Source organism: Panthera onca, chromosome F1, assembly GCF_046562875.1.
Source record: "Panthera onca isolate mPanOnc1 chromosome F1, mPanOnc1 haplotype 2, whole genome shotgun sequence".
NCBI classification, from domain to species: Eukaryota; Metazoa; Chordata; class Mammalia; order Carnivora; family Felidae; genus Panthera; species Panthera onca.
The window spans coordinates 38461191-38471211 of NC_138355.1; the positions used below are offsets into that span (position 1 = coordinate 38461191).

A 10021-nucleotide genomic window follows, 5' to 3' on the forward strand; every position below is an offset into this window, starting at 1 on the left:
AAATGGGAAGAGAGAGAGAGAGAGAGAGAGAGAGAGAGAGAGAGGAGAATGGAGCTCAGAAGAGGAGAGATACCAACCTGCTGGTGGTCGGAGCCCCACATCCATCTCCTTGATCATCGGTGGAGGGAGGACAGGTGCTGGATGGAGGCTTCAGAGACCCAGTGTGGAGCCCATCTCTTCACTGACTCACTTTGGGACTCAGTGATTCTTAGCCTTCTCTAGCCTCAGTTTCCCCACCTATGTGCATTCTTTAAGAGCCTTTTCACTTTTTTAAAAGTATTTATTTCTTCATTTTGAGAGACAGGGAGAGAGAGAGAGCTAGCAAGGGAGGGGCGGAGAGAGAGGGAGACAGCGAATCTCAAGCAACACAGAGCCAGATGCGGGGCTCGCACTCGCGAACTGGGAGATCGTGACCTGAGCCATCACTGAACCCACCCAGCCACCCAGGCGCCCCATAAGGCTTCTTTCACTTCTAATCTTCACCACTACGCTTCCTTGACTGGCCCTCGATGAATGAGAAGACACTTCCACTAACTGAGAGAGGACGGAGTTTATTCAGGAAAAACCGGTCAGTACAATATGCACTACAAGGTATCGTTCTGTTCCCATCACAGTCATGGGAAAAACAACTGCACAATAAATTAGGCGGAAGCCGACCCATCCCCTCCATGGTGGCCCTCGGGACGTTTCGGCAGACCTATCTATCATAAATATGACAGCAGACCATTTGGTTACTTTCAGGTGGGATCAGCAGTCCCCGGGCCCAGCCGGTGGGCCTGGCGAGTGCAATCAGATCCTTGAAACCTAGATTTTTCCCTGCAATACCCCAGCCCCAGGGGAGAGAATTCGAAAGCTCAAGGGAGGTCTTTTCAAAATCACCCTCATCTGCATAAAAACGGGGTCTTCCCCCTTCTCCCTCCCCTCAGAAAGCCTGGCAGTGGGGGGGCGCGCTCCTCCCTGGGCCTTCAGGTTCCCACGTGGGTCCTCAGGCAGCAGAATTTTCTTGATGATTCTTGTCAAGCCAGGCCAGAAAGACGTCCAGTTCTCCCAGAGACTTAATGGCCGCTGATCGGACCTCCAGCTGCAACCAGGCAAATCATCGTCAAAACTTGCCTTTCTAGGCTTTGTAGTCGGCAACGCTTTCCCCATGTTCCAGGCCCCGTGAGGCTTTCCTTTCATTCATCAATTATATTGGCAGAGCGTTCACACCCCAAATTATTTTTCTAGCAGCCAACCCAAATTGTTTCCCCCAAACAAGCAGTTACATCATGTCAGCAACTTATAAATAAAATGAAAAACTCTTCATTCTTTGCCTTCTGTTTTTCTTTTTCCTGTGTTTTTTTTTTTTCATAGAAACACACACACACACACACACACACACACACACACAGGCCTTACTGGCCAGTTCTTTTGCTTGTTTTCCTTTTCCCATCAGCTTGCCTTACTTCTCCCTGAGGAAGTCTCAACCCCAGCGGTGCTCTCCCGTGGGTAGGGTAACACGTTGTCCCCATCTGACCTACGAAGGCACCAAAGCCCCTAAGGACAAGTGTCCTCCCCAACGTCACACAGACAGTCGGTCGCAGAACGGGAACTAGAACTCGGGTCTCCTGACATATTCCGCCCCTTTCCAGCAGACGGCAAGGAGATGGTAAGATCCAAAAGTATATCCTGTGGAGCCAGGGAGCACGGGATCGAGTCCTACCCACCACTTGGCTGCAGTGGTTACATTCGTCAAATTACTTCACCTGTTTGTGCCTCGGCTCCCTCATTTGTCAAATGTAGATAATGGCTCACAGCACGGTTATGAGCAACCCATGTGTTAATACCTGTACTGTATCGGAACAACAGCTGGCTCGTGGTAAGAACAATACAAAGTCTTAGCCATTGTACAATATTATTCTATGGAGCCTCTCCACGAGGAGGCTGTGAGCGGCCTCTCGCCTTCTCGCTCTGACTCAAAGCATTGGCATCATTTGGCAGGGTGGTTGAAATGCAGAATTTCAGGCCTCGTTCCAGACTTCCTAAGCCAGAACCTGCATTTGATTTTGACAAAGTCTCCGGAGGATGCCTGTAAGGAGCACAGGCTGTACCCTCTACCTCTGTATGAGATGTGCATTCTACGTCTGCGCGTACCGGAGAAGCACTGCTCTTTGTCGCCCCCAGGGTGCTGGCGGCAGTCACCTCCCACAGTGACACCTGGCAGGTAACATGTTCCGTGCACCGCAGCTTACGGTTCGCTGGGGATCTTTGTTCCCTCTGTGGATCACACCCATCGGAGGTAGTGTGTGCTTTCCCTCAAAACTGAACGCAGGTTAGTTCTGATATGTGAGGTCAGAAGAAGATTGTGGAGGCGTGATGGAGAAGGGGGGCCCAGCAAATCAGCAAAGGGGGTAAGACCAACACACTCTGCTGACACACAGGATGGGGAAGACCGGCAATAAACTCTTGTTGAGTCCATGAGCGACGGGGGGAGTGGGGGCCGAAGGGTTGGCCCCCTCCCAGCCAGGGTGCCACCTTCCACCTCCGCCTTCCGCGTCCTCCCCCTCCCATCCTTACCTGATTGTAGTTGTCGTGGATGATTCTGGTGGCGTTGGTGGCTTCCTCCCTGCAGTGGCACTGCCTCTGCTCCTGCTGTGATCAAGAGAAGGACCCATCAGAGGACCTTGCCACCCAGCCCGCTCTTTCTGCCTGCTGGGTGACATTCTTCCTTCTCCCCAACATGGGTCTGGTAGGTAAACTCAGGTTGGAGCAGCAAGGGGGAGTAGAGTCTGTTTGTAGAGTCACCCTGTGTTTGCCAGGGCTTTTGCTCTTTTTCTGGGTTTACAGCTCACCTGACGGGAAGGGCCAGGGAAGTAGGCGCCAAATCTGTCTGGTCACCACTCTGTGAATGCAACACCCCACAGGGGAGGCCCTAAATATTTATCAGATTAGCTAAGGAAGTAATTGATGAAACGAATCTTAATGCAAGTACGGCAGGGGTCATGACTTCTTCTCACAATTTTAGAATCCGAGGCACAGAAAGGAGAGGTGATTTGCCACAAAGTCACCGCAGGTGATCGTTGGCAGGGACAGCGCTGGAACCCAGGATTTCTCCTGGTCTAAGTTTTTGTTGGTTCGTTTGGGTTTAGTTTTATTTCTGGTGTTTGTTTTTAACAGATCATAATGAATTTATAGGTAACCCTTGGGGATGGACTATAGGAGGGAACAATGTAGAGGTTAATTGGTATGAAAACCCCAAAGGGTCCCAAACAAAGAAACTACAGAGATAGGGAGATGCTTATGATAAGCCTGAACTCGAGGGCCTGCCTCTCTCACAAGCCAGCCCTGAGACTACTTGAAGAGTACTTTGATATAAGTGGTCACCCCAGGAGGATTATCTGTGAGGAAACCGGGTCTGATGGGGTATCAGAGGGGAGGAAGTCCTGAGGAAGAGATTCTGGACAGTTCTCCCCGTGGATGATAGGGCAGGGGATTTCCTTTGGTCCAAGAGCCATGTCAGAGAGCCGACTGGGCCCAGCATGTCCTGGGGCAGACGGGGGACAGATGTTCCGGGCCCTGATGTGGCAACTCACACATGGCTGCAAAGCCTTCTGCATGTAGAGGAAAAAGTTGGCAATGCTGCTGAGTTTTCTCAAGATTTGGGGGTTCAGCTCCTGATGGTCCTTGAATACCTTGTCCACGTAAAATGCCAGGAGGTTCTTGGTCACACAGCATACATCTAAGGGCTACAGACACAAATTAGAGAGAGCTCCAGAAGCCCTCTTCTCTTACTGTCTTAGGGCCACAGCAACCTTTTTGAGTAGGGGCGTCAAGGAATGAAACAGCTAAAAGTGAAGTTTCTCAAATTCCTATCGGTCTCAGAGCATCCCACTCCTCTTACCACATCAAAGCTACTTGTGACGAAGGCACTGAGGAGAGATTGCGGTTCACCTCCTCTTTCTGATGGCCAGGAAGTACGGTAACAAGTGATGGAGCCCAGCCACAGAATTAGGCACCTGCCTTTTGAGAGGATCCATGACTGGGCAGCTTTCTGGAAAAGTACTTCCTTATGTTCTGCTTCAGTTTGCTCCTCTGTTCCATCTCCCATCCATCAACATGTATATAAATACACACACACACACACACATACACACACACACACACACACACACACACACATATATATATATATACATAACTATCAATAGCTATTGCACACCGGGTGTGTACTGGGCACACATTCCTACCATTGTAATGACATTGCATTTATCCTGTTCTGCTTCCCCCACCACCCCAATCTGTCCTTTAAAATTTTTTTTTAATGTTTATTCATTTTTGAGAGAGGGAGAGACAGAGCATGAGCCGGGGAGGGGCAGAGAATGAGGGAGACACAGAATCCGAAGCAGGCTCCGGGCTCGGAGCTGTCAGCACAGAGCCGGACATGGGGCTTGAACTCACAAACCAGGAGATCATGACCTGAGCCGAAGTCGGATGCTCAACCTACTGAGCCACCCAGATGCCCCCCACCCCACCACAGGTCTGTTCTTTTTAAACTGCAGGGATCATTTGAATGGAGCTTAGATTTGCAAGGATGGAAACTGACAGCTGCAGAAATGCACATCTGGGCAGGTCCGCAGCTGGCAGAGTGCATATCTCTCTAAGGGGGCGGGGGGGGGGGGGGGGTGACGGTGTTGAATTCCTAGGACACAGCTCAGAGCAGCTGGCCAGGCTGAGTTTTCTTCTAGCAATTTACACCCTGCCCTCCAGTCAGTGAGCTGCTCTGCAGGAGATTTGTAGCTCAGTCTGAGAAGGGAAGAGTGTGCAGCGGGAACAGTGCATCTATCTTCATTAGCATTAAAGCGACAAAGCTTCCTTGGCCCCGCAAGCAGCTTTTCCTAGACGACAAGCTCTACTTGCAACGCAAAACCCTTCTCCTCCTTCTCTCCTGCTGGTTCCCTCAACCAAAGGGGCAAAACGTTGCACACCTTTGTTTGACCAGGGAGAGAAGGAGAAAACATGATAAAGACCTGCCTCCCAACCGACCCCTTTCCTTATGCCAACATCGGCTATTTCTAGACCTTGAGAAGAGAAAGAATCTGGAGACAGAGAGAGCTTGGGGGTTCAACCACTGGCTCAACCACCGACTGGTCATTTTTTTGCCCAAGTTATCTATCAATTTGCTCATTTGAAAGTGTTCGTTTTGGAATAGGTGGCCTTTTGGGTCCCTTCCAGCTTGGATATCTTGTGAGTCTCTTATACGGTTGACTGGAATAGTATTTAGTAAGTGGCTACATCTGTTTACTACAAATAAGTCAGGCCCAATACTTCCTAGAAGAACCATTTCACTCAGAGAAGCCAAAAAAAAAAAAAAAAAAAAAAAAAGAGTAACTCATTGCAGCTATCTCTCCTTCTCTGGGAGATAAATATCTGAAAAAAACTGGATCTTTCTAGAATGCTTACTAGGACTGGAGGAGCTCTTTTTTTTTTTTTTAAATGTTTATTTCTTTATTCTGATAGAGACAGCATGAACAGGGGAGGGACAGAGAGAGAGGGAGAGAGAAAGAACCCCAAGCAGGTTCTGCACAATCAGCGCAGGACATGGGGCTCGATCCCACGAGACCGTGACCTGAGCCAAAATCAAGAGCTGGACACTTAACCAACTGAGCCACCCAGGCGTCCCTGGAGGAGTTCATTTTTTAAGGCACTCCCAGTGGCTCCTTCTGTAAAGTGAATTCTCACCTCATAAGTCAACTGTTTTGTTAACACACCCTCAAGACCTCTCATCTGGACCGTTGGGCTGATCTCCTTACTGCCTCCCCTGCCTCACATTCTCCATTGTAAAGAACATCACCAGACTGTCTTTCTAAAAGGTCTTGGGGTCATACAGTCTTCAGCTCAAAAACCCACAGTGACTCCCTATTGCCTGCATTATTACAAGGTCGACGCTCAGCCTGACTTTTGAGGTTCTTGGTAAAATGACTCTAGTGTATCTCATCCTCTTCCATTCACCTCATTCACCTGCGTGTCCCTCACGCCACAAACCTGGCTGCCTCACTGTCCCCTGACACACATTCACTGATCTCACACATATTCTCCCTGATCTCCAGACTCCTTTCTCCCTTTTCCACTGACCCGCAGCCAACTCATCTTTTAAGTCACTGCTCATTTTCTCACCTCCCCCATGAAACCTTCCAGAATCACCTGAGCCACAGACAGCCTGTCCCATCTGAGCGTGTGGTACCCCCAATCTCTCTCTAGGTAAGTAATCCTTCTTTGATCCCTCCTACGAGGCTTCCACGTCCCTGAGACACAAGGGTGCCCTAACGCATCAGCTGGCAAGTGAGCAACCGGGAATATTTAGAGTATTAAATACAGGAGATTAGACAAAAGAAAACAGGGTGGGGATGTCTTTCTCAGCCTGGAGCTACTTCTCCATAAAAATAACAATACAGGGAAAAGCAGATTGGGGCCAATACCTTAATTCTGTGCAGGGTCTCCGATGTGGACAGGATGGTGACATTTTGGAAGGTGTCCTTAGCTTGCTATGGAGAGAAACAGACGAACAGACACGAGCAATGAATATTCCATGTCCCCCCCCCCCCCGAGGCACAAAAAATAATGAAAAAGAACTCATTCTTCAAGTTAAGATGTAAGCTGAGGTACACCCCCTTGCCCACACCTTCACCCTGAGCCCATACTCACGATGGCTTTTTTGATTTCTTGGAAACTCTCTACTACATGGCGCATGTCCATGGAAACCAGACATCTTCTCAGACCTCGGGCATGCACTGAGCACAGGAAGAGCACAGCAGCCACGAGCAAGAGGGAAACACGCTGTGCCTTCATATCCTGCAGGAAAGGATGGAAGTCAACTGCCGAGCTGAGAGTGGAAAGCAGTAGAGACCCTTGACTGAGCTGTCCCTTGGACCTTGCAAGGCAACCCAGATGGCAACCAAGAAAACAAGACTCACTACCTCAGCCTTGTGGTGTTCATGGTCATGTGTCTCCTCCTCTGGTTTTCTTGAATCAATTGAATGAGCCCCCACCTTCACCCCAGAAAGCACACGACAGTGCTCTCTCAAGTCCCAGAGAGTAGATTCGTGTGGATATCACTCCATTATGACTCAACGTGCTCATTTTGTCAACAGTGTTGAAAAGCATTGTTTTTAATAAATTAAATAGGAAAAACAGGGTTGGTAATACGCCCTAGGGATTAGGCAACAGATCTGAGAAACCCTAAAAGCACATTTGGTTTTTTTATGTTTGCTCCCGAAATAGGCGACACCCTTTTAGTATAAACCCTCCACGTGTATCCGCTTAAAATCATTCGTTTGAAGCCATCTCTGAAGGTGTCACCTTCTTCTGGAGAACAACCCATTGGCCACCATGAAGCGAGAGAGGAGGCCAAACTGGGGGCTCCCGCCCTGTCACCCACCGAGCCAGGGGCTGTGAGGGACATGTCCGCAGCTAAGCTAGCCCTCGGCAGGGCCAGGCTCGGACGCGCCGTCTTTCCTCATCCCATCACCCTCCCTGCCTTCCTCCTTCTCTCTGCCTCTGCCCTTAAACCCCTTTCACGGTGTCACCCAGACGCGCTGAGAAAAGTGCACACGATGTGATCGCCCAGCTTGTGGACTCTCTTTCCCTGACCTTCCTCGGCACCGGCCCAGGGCTTCGTCTTAAAGGGGAGCCTCAGGACGCGGCGTGTGACTCGACCCGCGCTGCGCTCCGTGGAGCTGCGTGTGCGCCGGCGTGAGCGTCGCGTGTGGCAGGGCGGGAGACAGGACGCCAGCCGGGGGGACCGCAGAGCCCCCGCACCCAACTCCTCGCCCTGGCTCCCACTGCCACAGCTATGAAGCACATGTGCGTGGGTGCGAGCCTCGGCGGCCCCCACGCCCCGCCGCCCCTCCCCAGTCTCCCTTGGGATTCCTGGGCTCCAGAAGGCCAAGAGACAGCAAGTCCTGTTTAGAAAACCATTTGGCCTCCTGTCTTCTCGACTCCACGTTCGGTCATTCCCCGTGAGCGCACGGGTGTCGGATGAGGCCTCACCCAGGGGCAGGCATCGGCCAAAGGCCTGGATTCCTCTTTTTCTAGCCTCTCTTCTGGCAAAACAGGAAAAGAGACCCCCCCCCCCCCCGCCCCCCGCCACTGGCCGGCAAGACTGTAGAGTCCCCCGCAGCTCTAGCTCCTCTCAAGGCAACTAGGATGCTTCTGGAAAGCCAAGTGGCTAGGAGGAGAGCCCAGTTTTTCTCCTGACAAGGCACCTCTCAGAAGCAGGGGAATGTTGTCCGATCACCCCATGCCTGAACCCCGTTGTGCAGAGGAGAAAGATGCCTCCCTTAGCTTGCCTAGGCCATCCCAGACATCTTGGCAGACTCACATCCCCGTAGTATCTGATGTTTCTCGTACGTGCCCCACGTGCTGGGCACTGTGCCAAGCATTTTCCATAATTATCTAATGCTCACAACCACCCTGTGAGGCGGGTTATCTCCGCCTGCATTCTGTTCAAGAAGAAACTGAGAGGACTGAAGAAAGCTGCCCAAGATAGGCATCCAGCGACCAGTGGTGGAGTCAGGACTGGAGGACAAGCCAGCTGTCCTCACCACCACACCATCCCACTTACAGCACCATCCTGTCGGGGCCTCGGCCAGACATCCCAGCCGATCTGCTCACACCAGACAGACAGGAGCACCTTTCTGATGGGCTCCCACTGAACCTTTACATTTAAAAAGCTATTTAATACTGCAAAGTCTTAAAAAAAAAAAAAAAAAAAAAAAAAATCAAGTGCCCAGCACAGGCTCCTAGAACAAAAGGTAAATATTAGTTTCCTGCCCCTTCCCTTCCTTCCTGCCCTCCTTCTTCCCCATTCTCCATCTTTTCTTATTGAGAATAAGGTACCAGAAGGTTTATCCTCTGCACGGAGTAGCCCTCCCCATCCCACAAAATACCAGGGCCTAGGACGTCACAGGCCAGACACAATGACAACGGGTCACCTGTCTGCAGCAGTGAGGGACGAGGGCTAGGGCGGTTTGGCTAAAAGCCTCCAGTGAGGGCCCAGGGGAACCTCACCTCTCAGTGGGTGCTCCCAGGCTGCTCTTGTGTCTTCTGTCTCGGTGCTCTTTGCCAGTTGGAAAGGGCCGGTCACTTTTATGCAGGTGGATACGAGGAAATGCTGTCAAGGTTTACTGGGTGGGTCCCCCCCTTGGGAAATTGTTTTTTTTTTCTCCCTTGTTTCCTTAGCATCTCATTTCCTTAATTGTTCTCTTTTCTTGCTTCCTTGAGATATAGCTGATTAATCATTATTAAGAAATGCCTCTTTCTTCTGGGTCTTGACATGCGGCTTCTAGGAAGAATAAACTCCCGATTTCCATGCAAATGAGAATTTCTTGCAATTCTGTGTCCAGGCAGAAAAATCCAAGTTAGGTCACTTTCTTGACTGCTGTGGCACACCACCAACTGTACCCTGCAGGCAAACTCAGGAAAGTTCTCTCCTGATGGCCACACCCTGACAGCAGCCAGTCTCAGGAGACTCTACAGGTGCCCCTGGTCCTGGCTCACTCCATCTGCCAGATGCCTCGTACAGCTGTTGAGCACCTCCTTGTGCTAGACACTAGCTAAGTGCTCTGCCTGCGTTATTTTGTTTAACTTTATGAGAAACATTTTCTTCCCCTCGGAAATGCAACCGTGTATTTGGACATTACCTCTTCCCTCTTTGTCATTTCCCTTGGAGAGCTGCTTCATTTTGATTCGTGCAGGGGGGAGAAAATGAAGCTAGGACGTAGAGGGGCTGAGCAGCCAAGGGCAGGGTCAAGAACAGAGCCTAGAGTCCTTGCCCTTGGAAGAGAAGAGCCCCCATCTAAATCACTTTATTTGTACACACTCTACACCATGACTTCTCCAAGGACCAGGGTTTGAAGTGATGGTGAGGGAAAGAAGAGATATAAAAAGTTCCCTCCCCAAACATGAAATCCCAAACTGAGCAGAACTTGTTTCTACCAAATGAAGCGATTCTAGGATGGGGTGCAATTATAAGAGACCCACTGGG

At 50.5% G+C, this 10021-nt stretch overlaps 1 protein-coding gene across 1 annotated transcript; it reads right to left on the reverse strand.

Moving 5' to 3' along the window:
* Positions 1 to 6825, reverse strand: IL19 (interleukin 19). Its single transcript, XM_060643164.3, has 5 exons — positions 6682 to 6825; positions 6456 to 6521; positions 3573 to 3725; positions 2557 to 2631; positions 1 to 1081 (listed from the first exon to the last, which is right to left on the reverse strand). The coding sequence occupies exons 1-5, from the start codon at positions 6823 to 6825 to the stop codon at positions 986 to 988; spliced, it is 534 nt and encodes a 177-aa protein (XP_060499147.1). The 3' UTR covers positions 1 to 985.
* Positions 6826 to 10021: the final 3196 nt, after the last annotated feature.